At 42.8% G+C, this 11,823-nt stretch overlaps 1 protein-coding gene across 2 annotated transcripts in view; it reads right to left on the bottom strand.

Annotated features, from left to right (window-relative positions):
- Adamtsl3 (ADAMTS like 3) overlaps nt 1-11,823 on the bottom strand; it is a 270,398-nt gene that overhangs the window by 168,426 nt on the left and 90,149 nt on the right. For both annotated transcript variants that reach the window (XM_029480045.1, XM_021167800.2), the window contains exon 4: nt 10,222-10,349. In XM_029480045.1, the coding sequence (XP_029335905.1) occupies nt 10,222-10,349 (128 nt within the window). The remainder of the gene's footprint in view (nt 1-10,221; nt 10,350-11,823) is intronic.

The following is an 11,823-nucleotide window of genomic DNA, read 5'->3' as shown; positions in this document are numbered from 1 at the left end:
GTCTTCAGACACACCAGAAGAGGGAGTCAGATCTTGTTACGGATGGTTGTGAGCCACCATGTGGTTGCTGGGATTTGAACTAAGGACCTTTGGAAGAGCAGTCGGGTGCTCTAACCTGCTGAGCCATCTCACCAGCCCAATTGATGGGAGGATTTGTGCCTTACTGCATCCTGTTATGCTGAGTTCAGTTAGTATACCTGCTCTTTTCTGAAGGGAAATGGAGGAGCAGTAAATCTGGAGGAGAGAGGAAGTAATAGGTGTGGGAGCAGTGGATGGAGGGGAGGCTACGGTCAGGATGTATTATATGCAAGAAGAAATTTAAATAATAAAAACTTTAAAGAAATAAAAATAAGTAAATAAATAAAAACCGACTACCCTTCTCTCATGGATCTGATCTAATTTGTCTGGAAGAGGATGCATTACTGTCCCTTGTTTGGGCATGGATCAGGCAGATATGTCACAGGCCTAGAGCCAAGATGGAGGGACAAAAATATACCGTTATCCATTTATCTATTGTCGACACCAGACAGCAAGTTGTTATCTCAGCTGACCTTACATACAATACACATATGTAATATACAATCCTGTGTAAATGTACGTATGCACATATCATATACACACATATGTATGCAAAGTTTAGGATATTTTGTAAGCTCATATACCTGTTTAAGTCAGATGAATTCAGGGAGACCACAAATCTGGAGGTTTATAAGTTTCACAGAACATTTCAGAAGAACACAATGGAATTCATATACAGACTTAGGAACACTGAGGTCTTTGTGTGTGCATGTATGTGTGTGCACATATGTGCCTGTGCATAAACGTGGGTGCACATGCATATGGAAGTTCAAAGTGGCTCTTGGAAATGTCCTCAATTGCTTTTACAGTACTAATTTAGGCAGGATCTTTCAACCCTGAGATCATTAGCCAAGTCCACCTGTCTCACTAGCCAACTTGCTCTGGAGATCTTGGTCTCTGCCTTCAGAATGTCGTAAGTTGGAGGAGAGGGGAGGTCAGGGGCTGTGGCAACAGGACCGAGGGAGAAGGGTGAGCGGTGAAGGAGTCACGTGTCATACCACGAGAAATCAGACTTCAGAAACCAGCATCAATATGCTTATGTACAGTGAGCCAATCCCAAGCCCCTAAATCCTTGGCCAATCCTATCTCACCACACTGTGCTCCAGTGAACATCCTGCCTAAACAAGGTAACTCAGAAGAGGTGGGGGTGGGGGTGGAGTATCCACACCTCCAAGGACTTCTGTGCAAAGGGGGTATGCGGCCCCTGCCCTGGCCTCAGTTCCTCTCTGCAGTCTCACCAGTGTGTCCGGAGTCAATTTGGATCTACTGCCCTGTACTGCAGATCAGGGCCTCTTCTGAGAGGAGTCTCAGGAGCCTGTGGGGCCTTGCTCTCCATCCTACATTTTGCCTTCACAAGGTTGACTTCCACATCTCCCAGGGGCAGGAGAGGGCTTGGGGGAGTAGAAGAAGTGGAAACTGCAGTTGGGATGTATTGTATGAGAAAAGAATAATTAAAAAAAAATAAGTTGGAATTAAAGGTGGGCCACCACAGCCACCCAGCACTACAGGAGTTCTGGTGATCTGAACTTCTGTCCTCCAACTTGCTCTGCAGGCATTTTAACCACTAAGCCATTTCAGAGAACCTGGGCATTATTTTGGAGTCTGTATGTTCATAAATGTAATTCAACCCATTGTCATGACACGATAGTAATTTAACTTGTAACTATTAATAAATGCCAACATTTTCTTTATAGCTCCAGCTTTTATAACTCTGCTAAAGGATTTCCACTACCTAGAAAACATAATGGTATTCATCCACATTATTTCAAATTTTACACTTCATAGATGGACTGTTTTCCACTTGAAATTTATCCTTCATGTGGACTGATACACTCAAATGTTTTTTCATTGATTACGGTCCTCTCAATTAAAAGTTTTACTACAATTTATGGATTATTTTGATATGAATCAACTAGTTTTCCTTAATATTCATGATCTCAGGTGATTCTGAATTTTGAAGAGCATCTGTAGTCTTTAGTGAGAAATCCTATCACCACAGACTAGCCTTCAGTGTCTGTGAGATACATCAGCATGGACTGTGGGCGTTTTCTACCAGATACAGCAGATTGCCCTCTAGGGTGGCATGCCATCTCCCCATTACTGCTTGAGCAGTATGTCAGGGGGTGATTCTTATTTTCAGACATCCAAGTGAATAATTCAGCATTTTAAAACTTTACAAATTTTCCCAATCTAGAGAACATGAGATGGTTCATCTCAAGCCACTTATTTAACTGTTTATTGATCCTTTGTGAATCTTGTGTCCCAATCCCACTCATCTCCCCACCCCTTTATACCTGCCCTCTACCCTTGCAACCTGCCCCCAAAAGAAAAAGGAAAAGCGCTCTTTGGAGAAGCTACCCAGTGTCAGTCTGCCCCACAGTATACACTTCTTACTTTACTTACAAATGTTCATTGCAATGAGTCACTGGTCTGATTTGAGGTCTCTGGCTTCTGCTATGCCAGATCTTAGCCAGGGCTCCTCTAGGATATCATGTTGTTGCCCTGTTTCATGGAGATCCTGAAACTTTGGGTCTTAAGGAATGGCACCTTCACAAGCTCTAGCAGTTCATAGAGGGGTAGATGTTGGGGTGGACCAACTCAAACCCTTGGATCTGGGCCTGGGTGGTAGCTGAGCTTGTCAGCTCACCAGCTCTCCCACTCTCATGCCCTCGTGGCTGGCTTACCAGCAGGGCCAGCAGGACTAGCAGGAACAGCACAGACAGCATGGACAGCATGGACAGCAGGGACAGCAGGGACAGCAGGGACAGCAGGGCTCTCCTGACTGCTACAGTTGGTGAGGGGCAAGGAGCACATCTCTCCCTCTCACAGTACAGCAGACAAGTGTCAAGGCCATCTCCCCTGCAACCCCATTCCCTCCGCCCCCAACTCTACTGTGTTTCATGGGTTAGGTACAAGGCCTGATTTCCCTAGTGCTGTGAATGGCAAGGGGCAAGGCCAGCTCTAGAAAGATGCTTAGGCCAGGGGTGAGGCCAGCTCTGCACAGCCTTCAGTCATCAACAGGCAGAAACTTAGCTGAGTCCTGTGACTGGATGATCGGCCTCTCTCTTCTGGTTTATCATAGTAAATTCAGCATATGTCAAGCTACCGTACACCTATCTATTTTTTGATTGTTGATTGATGTGAGAAGACCCTCACACCAAGAAGATTTGGCCAGTGCCATTCATGGACAGTTGGTCCTGAGAGATGTAAGAAAGATAACTGAATGTGAGTCTGGAAACGAGCCAGTGAGTAGTGTTCCCACATTCTTTCTGCCTCTACTTATGTTTGAGTTCCTGCCCTGATTTTCCTCAGTGGTTGTACCCTGAGCTGGCAATGTAAGATAAAACCCAGCAACAGAGAAGAACAACACTACTTTGCAGAGGGCCAGAGTCTGATTCCAAGCCTGTACATCAGGTAGCACACAAGTGTAACTCCAACTCCAGGAGATCTGACACCATCTTCTGGCCTTCACAGGCACCACACACGTGGAATACAGTTATGCTGATGCATATACATCAGTTTTTTAAAGTGGGGGAAATTTGCTAGGCAGTGATGGCGTATACCTTTAATTCCAGCACTCAGGAGGCAGAGTCAAGCAGATCTCTCAGTTTGGGGCCAGCCTGGTCTACAGAGCTACTTCTAGGACAGCCAGGGATATGCAGAGAAACTCTTGTCTCAAAACAAAAACAAACAGCTTAGTGCCTGTTCATTTCTTAATTTTGCAAATTAAGGAGACATTGTCATTTTTATGATATTGAGACTGCCTGTTTATGATAGTGTTTTATAAATGTTTTCTATATCCTTCGTAGAAATTATTGCAAAACATTTTTATATTTTCTTAATAGTTCAAATATTGCCTTTTGGAATGTTGCTTTCTAGCTTCTTCCACAGAGTAAGAGCCCAGTTTTTTTATGCATTAGTCTTGCATAGAATTCTCCAGTGAACCCCACAATTAGTCCCCTTATTTGTGTACAGGTACTCTGGGATTTATTTTCTATCTGAGCCGTGAGTCATGAGAATTTCATCTTCACCTCTAGTCCTCAGACGGTGAGTATTCTTGTCTTACTACTTGGACTACACTGAATATAGACAGTGTCATCAGGGAGTCTTACCTCACACCCATTCTTAAAGACCATTTGGCTTCATTTAGGGATGAGGCATGAGGTGTGTGTACTGTAGGTGTGAATGTCTACTTCTGCTAGGATTTGGGGGCCTTCAAGCACCAAATAAGTGCATGGCTTTCCTCCTTATATCTTGACTGCTGTGCCTGCTGCTGCTGTTAATGCTGCCTCCTGGGTTCTGTACTAACATTGCAAACTTGAGCTACAAGTACTCTATGGATAGAAATCTCTCTCCAGATCCCTTAACACTGCCAGTTGGCATGTACTCACTGTGCATGGTACCGGGTTCCAAAAGGACATTTTTATACAAGTACAGAATGTACTTTGAACATGTCCACCCCTGTACTCCAGACTCTCCTTTCCCCATCCATCACAGCCCCACGTGTGTCCTTCATTTCCCTAGATGGTTTCATTCATGCCATGTATGCATACGTGATTCATGTATCAGTGTAAAATCTAGAATACACACATGAGAGGAAACACATGATATTTGCCTTTTGAACCCAACTTAATTCTATTAATATGATAAACTCCAATTGTAGTTATATTCCTGAAATACGACATAATTTTGTTCTTTAGGACTGAATAAAATTCTATCACTTAAATATATGTCATTCATGGGTGTGTGAATGTGTGTGTGTGTGTCACATTATCCATGCCTCTATTAACAAATAGGTTTTATAGCTTAACCCTGGTTAAATAACAAGGCCACGTTTGTACTAACTTTCCATCACAAGAGTCCACAGTCTGCAGGCTGTATGCATTCTGCCTCCTTACTCTACACAGTATAAGTGGACAAATATATGTCCACCTGAAACTTGTAGGCAAACAGCAGTACCCATGTTCTACAGTGGAAATTTTTTCCCTGTCATAATTGAAACCAATATATTTAAACTCCTTAGGCTGGTATAGAAAACCTGCTTGGGAGGGGTATGAACCATAAAGTTTCTTCCTTTAGGATTCTCCTGGCATGGGATTACTTATTGTGGAATTAATTTCTGTAAGCTGGGTTCCCACTTCCACCACCAGGGTAGACAAAGGATCAGCCACACACTTAGTTATGGCCTTCAGTTTTCCCTCTGGATCCCCTTGATTTCTTATTGGTTCAGATCTAACTTTAAAAGGATGCATGTCTAATTTACCTGGAATTTCTGAGTGAGTGGTCAAATAAAACTTAGAATAAAATTTCTGTGAATCACATGCTTTTCTTAGAAATATTTCAGGGGTTCTGTCTACTGCTCATTCAGTTTCTCTTAAGGGTGATATCTTAAGAAAGTCTAGCACAGGGACTCACCCAGGGACACACAGAGGGATACCCAGGATGTTGCCATTTAGACAGCTAAAGTATGGGACACTTCTGTTATTACAGGGATCCTGCAAGCTTCCCTTGGTAGTTGTGCCCCCTCCCTCCCCTCTTATTCCACCACTTGGAAATGACTAATCTGCTCTTCATTTCTAAACATTGAATCATTTCAAGAACATTGCATCTGTGGAATGATGCAACTGGCGGTCGTTGGAGTATGGCTTTTTACAATGCCATGTGAATTCCCAGAGAGTCACCAGGTTTGTCTGTCTATTGTTGGTTTATTTCTTCTTACTTCTGTGTAGTATTCCATGGTTTACACGTACCATAGTCTGCATTCACACAACAAAGGGCACTAGGTTTATCCCACACTTGATTATGGTGAATAAAGCTTCTATAAACAGTTATGTAAAAGTTTGTTGGTCAAGGTTTTTTCATTCCTGGGATTAAATAGTTAAGATAATGAGTACTAAGTTTCTATACATATGCATACATACATACACACACATACATACATATATGTTTTATTTACTCATGTATATGGGAGGAGGAATGCTTGCAGGAGTCAGAAATGTTGTTGGATCCCCTGGAGTCAGGCAATTATAAACCCTTTGCTATGTGTGCTGGGGACTTGGGTGCTCTGAAAAAGAAGCAGATACTCTTGGCCACTGGGCTGTCCCTCACCCCATCCTCATTTTCACTTCTGCTGTTTGTGTTCTGCCATCCTCTATATGTTCAGAGATTTTATGCTTAGGTTTGGGTGATTATATGATATTATGGTTTAGATTTCAGTGACTGTCCATTTACCATTAGTAAGAAAAGCACTGTAGATTTTATATGTTTATTCTGCATCCTGGGCCCTGATAAAGTCACTTTTTAGTTGTCTAAGTTATAAATTCCTTGATATTTTCTATGTAGACAGCAATGTCCTCTTCCAGCAAAGGTGCTTGTTTTCTTTCCTTGCTATAGTGGCTGGAGGGAAGTCGAGCATTCTGTTGCCTGATGGTGAGAAGATCAGCCTCACTTAGCTCATTCCCGATGTTAGGTGGAAGGAGCCAGCTTCACTATATCTACAATAGCTATTCTGGTTTTCTTTATTAAATTGAGGAAGTCCCTTTTTAGTCCTATTTTTCTAAGAGTTATCCCTGTCACCTCCCACAGGGAAACTCCATTGAAACACACACATATGCTTTAGTGTGTGTGTGTGTGTGTGTGTGTGTGTGTGTGTGTGTGTGTGTGTGTGTTAGGAAGCTTCTCAATGGTAGATTTCCATGTGGCCTTTTCAGAGGCCTTTTCCTGTTAGTTATCTCCCTTCAAAGAACACAGCCTTTTGCTGCAGTAAGGAAGAGAGGCGAGAGTCTAACTATTCCAGGGTGTGACATCCCTGTTCTTTGTTCTAAATGTTTATTTTGGCAGCTATTAGCTATATATAACAACAGGCTTACTTATGGAATTTCACACAGGCATGTGAGTGTCCCTGTGGCTTGCAGGAGCATGGTTACCTTGCCTTACTAGCAGCTGCAACCCTGAAGAAAGTCTCTCCTTCCCCAGAAACCACTGCTAGACCACAGATCCTCAGAAATAAGTTTCCTTTTTTTCATTAGATATTTTCTTCATTTACATTTCAAATGCTATCCCCAAAGCCCCTTATACCTCTCCCCGCCCTGCTCCCCAACCCACCCACTCCTGCTTCCTGACCCTGGCATTCCCCTGTATTGGGGCATATGATCTTCGCAAGACCAAGGGCCTCTCCTCCCATTGATAGCCGACTAGGCCATCTTCTGCTACATATGCAGCTAGAAACACAGCTCTGGGGAATACTGGTTAGTTTATATTGTTGTTCCTCCTATAGGGTTGCAGACCTCTTTAGCTCCTTGGGTACTTTCTTTAGCTCCTTCATTAGGGGCCCTGTGTTCCATCCAATAGATGACTGTGAGCATCCACTTCTGTATTTGTTAGGCACTGGCACAGCCTCATAAGAGAGAATTATATCATAGTCCTGCCAGAAAAATCTTTCTAGCATATGCAGTAGTGTCTGGGTTTGGTGGTTGTATACGGGATGGATCGCCGGGTGGGGCAGTCTCTGGATGGTCCTTCCTTTCGTCTCAGCTCCAAACTTTGTCTCTGGGAAATAAGTTTTCTATAGATGTAGCCCATGATAGGCTGGCCCACACTCCAGTAGACAAGTCATAGATGGCTCATACTATGCACATATCCACCCCCATCGCCCTCCCACAGTTCAGTAGCATTAAGTAGACTTTGTGGGCTCAAAGAGACTTCATTAAGTTGGGAGGGAAAAGTAGTAACCAATGGGAGAAGATGAAGGGGAAAGTGTAAGTACATTTGATTAAAACATACTGTATTCATGTATGAAATTTTCAGGCAATGAAAAATGATTGTGGGTGCTTGAGAGATGACTCAGTGGTTAAGAGCACTTGCTGCTCTTTCAGAGGACCAGAGTTCAAATCCCAGCACCCAGCTCACTGCCACCCATAGCTCTAGCTTTAGGGGATCTGGCACCCTTGTCTGTCTTCTGAGGACATCTGTACACACACATACACACACACACACACAAACACACACACACACATTGCACAAATTAATAACAAATTAAAATTTTAATAAATAATCAAAATAAAGATTATGTCTTTATCTTCAGAGTTAGTACCTGGACTGTGAGATAAGTGAACACAAATTTCTTGGGGGAAATTCCGTGTATACTGTCATATACCAGGGTAAAACTTATCATTCAAGTTCAAAAATAAAGACAGCTTTAGGTACCTGGGAATCTCTTGAAGAAAAAAGTATTCCATAAAAATGAGAGAGATGGCTGTGGCACTGAGCTAGCATAGGAGTGGGCCCAGAAGAGGAGACTCTAAGCAGCCCTACCCCGCATGGCCCAAGTATTTGCTACTGAGAAATTCGGATGCCAGGGAATTACCACCTTCAGTTTGAAGCTCACTGGTCACCCCAGTGAACTCCAGTGTTAGCTCTGATCCAGTGCTCACACAGACGGTTCTGCTAAACTAAACGTGTCTTAGAACAAAACCAAAAGCTTTGAGCCAGAGAAAGGAAGTGGCGGGGAGGACAGGATCTTGATAGGGTTGGAGAGAGTTTAGAGCCACAGGAGAGTTCTTTGGGACACCCCCTGTCCCATACATCGTGTCCCGTACATCATGTCCCATACTGTTGGTTAATGTGTAAGTCAAAGCCAAGGAACTGAATGGCTGAGAGACCAGCAGCCTGTTAGAGACAACTTTGAGCATTTGTTCACCTGTACTTACATGAGGGTCAAGGTATCCTGAATAGCACAAATCAAGGGAACAAAAGGCAGAAGAGCCCAAGAAACTGAGTCAGAGCTGGGCTGTGGCTCAGGAAAGTTTTCCAGAGTGCCTCTGGGAGCTAGTATTAAACACCTCCAAGCCAGCGAACAGGATCCTCTGCTCACAACAGTAGGAACCCTTTCCTCTCCTGCCCAACACTTCCTTTCTGAGCAGGAGCAGGGAAGACAGAAGCTGAGCAATGCTCTCCTTATCTACACACAACCCACTAAAGGTAAAGGAGCCACAAACCCCCAGCATCCTGACATGCATCATAAGGCGAGATACGGTCCAAGCAAGATCAAAGTAATTTTAAATAAATTGAGAGCTATAAATATTTTGGTTCTATGATGAGGAGATAAAAATTATCATCCGTGGATCTTAGTGTATTCTTCCAAATTCTTTTTAACAACCATATTGTTTAAAGAAGACAATGGAGCGAATGTCACTTTTTTTGCCATTATAGCTATTGTTAATTTCAAGTTATTCATATTCTTGAGCTTTGGGGATTACACATAGACATCCAAAGGCATGACCTCCCCTCTCAATTTTCATGCTGATTGCTTCCCCCGGCCCCAGTGACTGAGCAGCACTGCAGAGGAACTTACCCTTTACCTAAGAAGTCATGGCCATTCCCTTCTCCACAGGTATGTAGAGTGTGTGTGTGTGTGTGTGTGTGTGTTATGCTTTTGAATAGGCGAGTACACTCATCTGAGTGTGCAAATGTGGAGGCTAGATGTCAATGTCCAGCCTCTTCCTCATAGCTCTCCATCTTATTTTTCAAGGAAGGATCTCTCATTGAATATAGGAGGCTCACCATTTTGGTTGGACCAGCTCTCCAGCAAGCCCTCGTGACCCACTTGTTTGTGTCCATCCTATAGTGGGTTATGGATGGGCACTGCCACACCTGACTTTTATATGGATCCTAAGGATCTGAGGTCAAGTCCTTAAGCCTGTGCATCAAGCATTTTACCCACTGTGCCAGCTCCCCAGTTTTTGCATTACCTTCTCAATCCATGCTAGGTTCACCAAAAATGCAAGAAAGGAACTATAGTCACAGCCTCTCAAGGACTGCCACCAAGATAACATAACCCTCCCCTAAATCCTGAGACTATCAAGCCAGCAACTGAACTTAGCCTGCCTTCACCTTCTTAGGACCAAAATGCCTGTTTTTTTGTTTTTTGTTTTTTGTTTTTAACCCTGTGACCATCATGTAGATAGGATAGATGCATTACAGATAGAGATGGAGAAGCACCATTCCCATTGAAACATGTTAACGTGAGATAGCTCATGTTGTGGTAGACCATAAGACACCAGATGGAAACATCAGGGCACACCTTCTCCCCTTCTCACTCACAGTCACTGACACACTCCACACAGCAGCCAAGTCACCACTGACCTTCCAGTCAGACATCTCCGCAAAGAATAGGAGGCTCCTCCGCCACAGGTCCGGGAGCAGTCGCTCCAGTCGCCCCAGGCGTCCCAGTTGCCATCCTTGTCTTCTTCTGAATGAACATTTCTTGAGGTCTGGATGTAGGGGGGAATGCAGATGGTTATAGAAGGTCAAGTATCACCTAATTCTATGCACAGGAAATATCCATACTAGTCCAGTTCCATGAATGGGATAGCAGTGCTGACTGCCAAAGACTCCCAGGACACTGAGGGGAAGAGACTGTTCAGTGAGTGTAAAGTTTCTGCCATGCACAGTGAAAAAGTTTGTGGCATGTGACACAGGACATTGGGCTTATAGTTAGCAGTACTGTGTCACACACTTAAGCTGGTAAGGGAGTTAGATATCATCTTCCATGTTTCCATTTACAAAGAGGGAAAGTAGAACAGGAGGGAGGACTCAGCAGTTAGCGTATTAGTCGCTCTTCCAGAAGACCAGGCTCGATTCCCAGCACCCATGAGACAGTTATCCATAACTCCACAACTGTATGTAACTCCAGTCCCAGGGAATTCAATTTAGAACACACATGGTGCACAGACATACAAGCCAGCAAACCACCCACAGAATAAAAATACACATAAAAATAAATAACATAAAATAAAAATAAATTGAAAAATAAAATGTCAAAAAAATGGAAGTGAAAGAATGAGAAAAATATAGAATTGACATAACAGTAAGTAATCATATGTATTGACCATATGTATTATTATAATAATCAACCATACATATTAATTTCCTCATGATGTCTTATTACTGCATATTAACTGCATAAAATGTGTTGTATTATGACATTTTGTAGATGCATATGAAGCACTTTCATCATATCTACTAAAATAATTTTTAAATATTTTAAATTTGAGATAGTATCTCACAGCATAGCTCAAGCGAGCACTGGACTTACTGTGCACCCAAACCTGGCTTCCACCTCATGATCCCCTTGCCTTCGTCTCCTAAATACTAGCATTTTAATACTCTTTAAAAATAGATAAATCCTTGGTCTGGAGAAACTGCTCAGCAGCAAGGAGCACTTGTTGCTCTCAAAAAGAACCCAAGTTTGATTTCCAGCAAACACGTGGTGATTCATAACTGTTCATAACTTCATTTCCAGGGAACCCAATGCCCTCTTCTGACCTCAGCAGCCACCAAGCACACAAACGGTCTATAAACGTACATGAGAGTAAAACGCCCACACATAAAACAAAATGAGTACATGTAATAAAAATGGTTTTTAATCTATAAATTCTTAAAATATGTCAAAATGAAATCCAGATCCATTAGAAATTTATATTAAGGTACTGGAACCATAAAGTACCAGAAAAAGCACATGCTATACAGACATTGACAGTCATATGGTTAACCTAGGAAAGGCTGTCATAGTTATTAACAGGGTGGTGGTGGGCTCCCTCATAGGAGTGGAGGAGGGGAGGGGATAGGGGTTTGTGGAAGGGAAACCAGGATGGGGGATAACATTTGAAATGTAAAATAACCGATAGAAAGAAAGAAAGAAAGAAAGAAAGAAAGAAAGAAAGGAAGGAAGGAAGGAAGGAAGGA

The sequence above is a fragment of the Mus caroli genome, chromosome 7 (assembly GCF_900094665.2).
Source record: "Mus caroli chromosome 7, CAROLI_EIJ_v1.1, whole genome shotgun sequence".
Lineage (NCBI taxonomy): Eukaryota > Metazoa > Chordata > Mammalia > Rodentia > Muridae > Mus > Mus caroli.
The sequence above is the reverse complement of the archived record's forward strand: the minus strand, read 5'-3'. Positions and strand labels throughout refer to the sequence as shown.